At 49.3% G+C, this 5,837-nt stretch overlaps 1 protein-coding gene across 1 annotated transcript; it reads left to right on the top strand.

Annotated features, from left to right (window-relative positions):
- Nucleotides 1-209: 209 nt before the first annotated feature.
- Nucleotides 210-2,551, top strand: LOC127323746 (patatin-like protein 2). The gene is made up of 3 exons (XM_051351868.2): nt 210-941; nt 1,028-1,189; nt 1,757-2,551. The coding sequence occupies exons 1-3, from the start codon at nt 360-362 to the stop codon at nt 2,303-2,305; spliced, it is 1,293 nt and encodes a 430-aa protein (XP_051207828.1). The 5' UTR covers nt 210-359; the 3' UTR covers nt 2,306-2,551.
- Nucleotides 2,552-5,837: the final 3,286 nt, after the last annotated feature.

The following is a 5,837-nucleotide window of genomic DNA, read 5'->3' as shown; positions in this document are numbered from 1 at the left end:
AAATGGCGCACGGTGAGGCCGCCGGTCAGATTCGCCGTCTCTCTAAACCCTTCCTCTCCCTGGCCGCGTATGTGCAGATCGACCGTCTCAAACTTTTGACCGCGCGCGCTTAGCTTCCGTTTCCCCGGATATACTCGATCAGGGCTGCGAACGTTCGTGGAATCCCGAGCCCATTCAGTTCAACCCCGCTCGCGGCAGGCAGTATATAATGGGCGCAGCGTATATGCCTTATAGCCACCCACAAACCCAACACATCGCAGAGCAACATAGCCACATAGGCGCATAGCGACAGCCTTGAAATTAAGGGAGCACAGCGACGAACAGAAACAGACAAGTCTTCTGCAGGTACGTAGGGAGCCATGTCGACGGTGCACGTCCCGGAGGTGAGCAGCGGCAGCGGGTCCCTGACCCTCGAGCCGGTGCAGCGGGCGCTCAGCAGCCTCGCATCGACGTCGGCCACGACGCCCAGGTCCCCGCCGCCGTCCTTCGGGAGCATCGTTACCGTGCTCAGCATCGACGGCGGCGGCGTCCGCGGCATCATCCCCGGCACCATCCTCGCCTTCCTCGAAGGAAAGCTCCAGGAGCTCGATGGAGCCGACGTGAGGCTCGCGGACTACTTCGACGTGATCGCCGGGACGAGCACCGGGGGCCTGGTGACGGCCATGATCACCGCGCCCAACGCAAAGGGCCGTCCGCTCTTCGCCGCCAAGGACATCAACGACTTCTACCTCAAACACTGCCCCAAGATCTTCCCTGCCGTCAGCGGCGGTGCTCTCGGCCTCCTCAGGAGCATGAGGGGACCCAAGTACGACGGTCAGTACCTCCACTCCGTCGTGAGAGAGCTGCTGGGCGAAACGCGGGTGCACCAGGCACTGCAGAACATCGTCATCCCTACCTTCGACATCAAGCTGCTACAGCCCACCATCTTCTCCAGATACGACGTGCGTACTACATACATACACATGCGCTCATCGATTACCTGATACTTTCATGTCGAGACGTGCTTACGTCGTGTGAGTATAAACAGGCTCTGAACGACGTCTCCAAGGACGCTCTCCTCTCCGATGTCTGCATCAGCACGTCCGCTGCGCCTACGTACCTCCCCGGCCACCAGTTCGAGACCAAGGACAAGGATGGCAACACCCGGGCCTTCAATCTCATCGACGGAGGTGTCGCCGCAAACAACCCGGTCAGTCTTTCTATCTCCATCCCATGAAGGAGACTATGACTCTCAAAAATATGAGATAACTATAGTACTCGGTTGACGGAGAACTAACTTAATTCTTGGTTAAATCACATCTCCTACTTTCATGCATAATTCATACATAAGTGAAAAAGATATACAATTGCACACTCACACTATTTACGATACAAATCTAACAGTGTCGTGGAGTCAACCTACAAGGTTAGAATTGACATATACAACCCGGTCAGTCATCCTTTCTGACTCCATCCTGTAAAAGGACACTCTACGACTCTCAAAAATATGAGACGGCAAGTTCTCGATCGATCTAGAACTAACTTAATTATTGGTTATATGCCGACCGCTTATTATTTTATGTACTCCCTCCCATAAAAGATATCTTAGATAAAATGCAATTTTCCATGTGCACAATTTACGATACAAATCTAAGGTCCCAGAGTCAACCTATAACTAGCTTAATTCTAGATTGACCTACAACTAGCAAAGAGGTTTTAGTAATATCGTTGTATATATTGTCCTTCATTTGACACGTTGGCATGGATACTACTGCAGACTATGTTGGCGATGACACACGTAAGCAAGCAGATTCTATTGGGCAACAAGGACTTCTTCCCCATCAAGCCGGCGGACTACGGCAAATTCATGGTTCTATCGCTAGGCACCGGCTCGGCCAAGGTGGAGGAGAAGTACGATGCCGCCACATCCGGCAAGTGGGGCATCCTCAGCTGGCTCTACAACGATGGTGCCTCGCCGCTCATCGACAGCTTCAGCCAGGCCAGCGCTGACCTTGTTGACATCGAGGCGTCTGTGTTCTTTCAGGCGCTGCACTCCGAGAAGCAATACCTCCGCATCCAGGACGACGAGCTCAAAGGAGAGACCTCCTCCGTTGACGTCTCCACCCCCGAGAACCTCAACAAGCTCGTCGAGGTCGGTAAGGCGCTGCTCAAGAGGAGAGTGTGCATGGTGGACGTCGAGACCGGCAAGAGCGTGCCCGACAACAAAAGAGGCACCAATGAAAAGGAGCTGATCGAGTTCGCCTGCATGCTGTCAAAGGAGCGCAAAGCCAGGCTCCAGAACAAAGGCGTAACAGTTGCACAGTAAACATTATCCATGGGATCTACTCGTCTGCATGTCAAACATTCAACTTCTATGTGTTGTATAGTAATTGCAAGCCCAGTACGTCAAGCTTGTACAATATAATTCATTCGTTAATCCATTTGTAATTTGTAATTTCAAGATTCATCTGTACAATATCGTCTCGCAATATATACTCCAAATCCAATACTATATGTAAGTCGGTATGAATCTGAGGGGCTCCAGAATCGGTCGCCTCCTCTCTATCTTATTGCTTCATTATATAAACATATGTACAAAAGTATCAACGTATGTTACAAGTTTGGATATAAGCCGACCTTAGATGGAATTCTATTCAAATTATGGCAGATCCGAAGTTCATGTAGTGTAGCGCCGACCTTGTCGACATCGAGGCATCAGTGCTCTTCCAGGCACTGCGTTGCGAGAAGCGATACCTCCGCATCAAGGACGACTAGCTCAAGGGAAATACCTGGTCCGCCGACGACGTCCGCAGCGGCAAGGCGCTGCTCAAGGGGAGCGTGTGCAGGGTGGATGTCGAGACCGGCAAAAAAGCCTGACAACAATAGAGGCACCAATGAGTAAGAGCTGACCGGCCGCATGTTGTCAAAGGAGCGCAAGACTGGTTCTAGAAAAAAAAAGTGTATCGCGAGGTCACGCAGGGTCTCATTTCTAAGCATTAGAGAGTACCACCATTCACGGTAGAATATCCAACCTGGTAGGTCCAAGGTAGCAAGTCGATAATGAAGACTAGGGTGGCCGAATCTAGTCCCCACCTTATTGGACCTGCTCACCAAAGCCCAGCACGATGAGACGGCCCAGACGGCCCATTCAAGATCATCGTGGAGAACAAGAAAAGGGATCACCGATGATTAGTGAGTTAGGATTCTTTATGACTCGTCCGTGTGAAACCCTAGATCAAGTAATATATAATAGGTTTTGCCGTGATAGAACAGAAGAGAACATTCGTCCTCATAGCCCGCCGTAGCCTCTATAGCTCGCATAGCCGTCATCTACACATCCAGCAAACACTTGTAAACATATAGATATTAATATAATCAAGCAAAGGTAAGTCTTTACCTTCACCGCGAGGGGCCGAACATGATACATCGTGTCGTTTACCAATCTCGTCCCGGTCATCTAATCTCACCATCCTCAACTACCTCATCCAAGCTACCCATGTCTCAATGATACGTTGATAGTTGGCTCCCACCGTGTGGCGGAGGACATCCGGAGTCGTGTTCCTGGTGGATCTCTCCCACCAATCACCGATGGCAACTCGCTCATGATCGGAAACTATGGCGTAATCTCTTGTCATGGACTCTTGCCAGCACACAAGCATCACCCTTGGGCTCCATCACCACGGCCGCCAGGCCACTTGTCGCTTGTGTCGGCTTCACGGGATCCATCAACAACTCGGTACCACATGGCATCACCCTCAACACCAACAATGGGAGAGCCAACACCGAGTCGATCCAATCAGCGTCTTACGACGAATCCAAATTCTGACTCGATACAGCTAGCGTCGGACTATGGGTCAGAAGATGGCACGAAAGGATCTATGTCCGCAGAGGCCATATCGCCCGCAGCAGTTCTCATGACGGTACCCAGCAACGTTGAGAGTCGCCTTGGACACTCTCACTACGCCAATAACGCCGCAAAATGCAGAAACCATCCACGCGGCACTAGTTGTGGAAAAAAAGTGTCAGCTTCGCCCTCGCTTGCTCCTTTACATGGAAGCAACACTACAAAAGGCCCTAGCCGATTATCATTCCCGGCGCATTTTCATCCACATCACCCAAAATTGTGTTTCTAGGTTGCACATTGAAGAGGCCTGCGACCTAAGACTGCCACTATATGACATTCCATTCGAGAACCTCATTGCAGCAGCAACCATTTTCGAGGGAATCGAGATATCACGGAATTCTGCCTCCATTTGAACCACGGGGTCGCCCTTGTCCGCAAAGCTCTCGAACTGTAGATCATCATAAGGACCACTCTCTGGTGACCATACACGCTGGAGACTCCACTCCAGGAACCTCCACCGGGTCCGAGCACCGAGCTAGCTTGGCTTGTGGAGGATCTCGGAGTAGAGTCGCCGGTGTGTATGGTCGACCACGTGACTCTAGCCCTCCGTTTCCCAAAAAAATCCACCAGGTGAGGTCCAACTGCTCTAGCCCCTCGTTTTTCATAAATACTTCCACAGGAAAAATTCTAGGTTCTTTTGAATTCGCGAAGATTTGTGAAAGTAAAAAAAATACGAAATCGGAATTTTTCTACACTACAGGGTTATAATATAAATAAAATGTATTTATAGGAAAATCTCTAAAATCATTCTAATTATGAGTATAACACCTTATATGAATGAATAATGATGGAATAAAGAATAACAAACTACAAAGAACATAGATGCATTAGCATCCCCGAGCTTAACCTATGCTCATCCTCGAGCATAAAGGTGATAGCTAAATGAGCTTTGTAGTTTGTTGCCAACAGATACACAATATAGAACTCATAAATATTGTTACTCAAAGTATAATGTTTCATTGATAAGTAAATAACATCAGTAGATCATCTATATTTATGCTAATATAAAACACCTAGAGGGGGCAGATCCATAAAATCACAACCATGAGCCATCCAACAATCATCAAAGGCTTCAAACATGATCTAATTTGCGCTAAAATAGGACGGAATGGACAACACGGCTCGCTAATGAAGCATCCCATCTTAAACAAGCACTAACATTTTTCACAACCAGCTTGCAAGAGGATAGGACCCGCATGAGCACCGCCACCCATCCTTAGCGTTGTGCCGCCCTGCTTCCACGCCGCCGACCGTCACCAATGTTGCACCGCCCTGCATACATGCCCCGAGCGTCCCTAACGATTTAACCATTCCTCCACATCGCCACCGGTCCCCAACGCCGCCAACCATCCCTAACATCGCCACCATGCCTCCACCCTGCCGCCTCCTTGCCTCCACACTACTAGGAAAGCAGCTACCCGTGGCACACTTGTTTTGGCCACCGGTGGTGTGCCACTACTAGGGTGCCACGGGTAGCAATTATCAATGGCGCATTACCTAGTGTGACAATAATAAGGCGACATACCAGTGGCGCACTAGACAGTGCGCCACTGGTATTTGATATCAGTGGAGCACCACCTAGCGTGCCGCTGGTAAGTGCAACCAGCCTACCAGTGTGCCACTAGTATATTCCTTACCTATGGTGCATTGTGTGAATGGTGCGCCACTACTATTAATTTGGTAAAACAAAAAAATTGCGTCTGATGCCGGCTCCTATTATGTTACAAAAGCAATGTTTACAATATATTACAATGTTTACAAAAACAATAGTTCACGGGTGTTGCTTGCTACTATTATATTACAAAGAAATGTTCACGACTGTTGCATGAGCTTATCGCCAGAGATCATGCGCCCTGCACAAGATTCTTGCCGGAGATCCAACGATCCAGCTAGCTACTTGTAACATCCCAGGTTTAGAGGCTACAAAAACAGAGAATACAGATATGTGTATTGC

Source organism: Lolium perenne, chromosome 7 (assembly GCF_019359855.2).
Source record: "Lolium perenne isolate Kyuss_39 chromosome 7, Kyuss_2.0, whole genome shotgun sequence".
NCBI classification, from domain to species: domain Eukaryota; kingdom Viridiplantae; phylum Streptophyta; class Magnoliopsida; order Poales; family Poaceae; genus Lolium; species Lolium perenne.
This window is presented reverse-complemented; position numbering and strand designations above follow the sequence as displayed.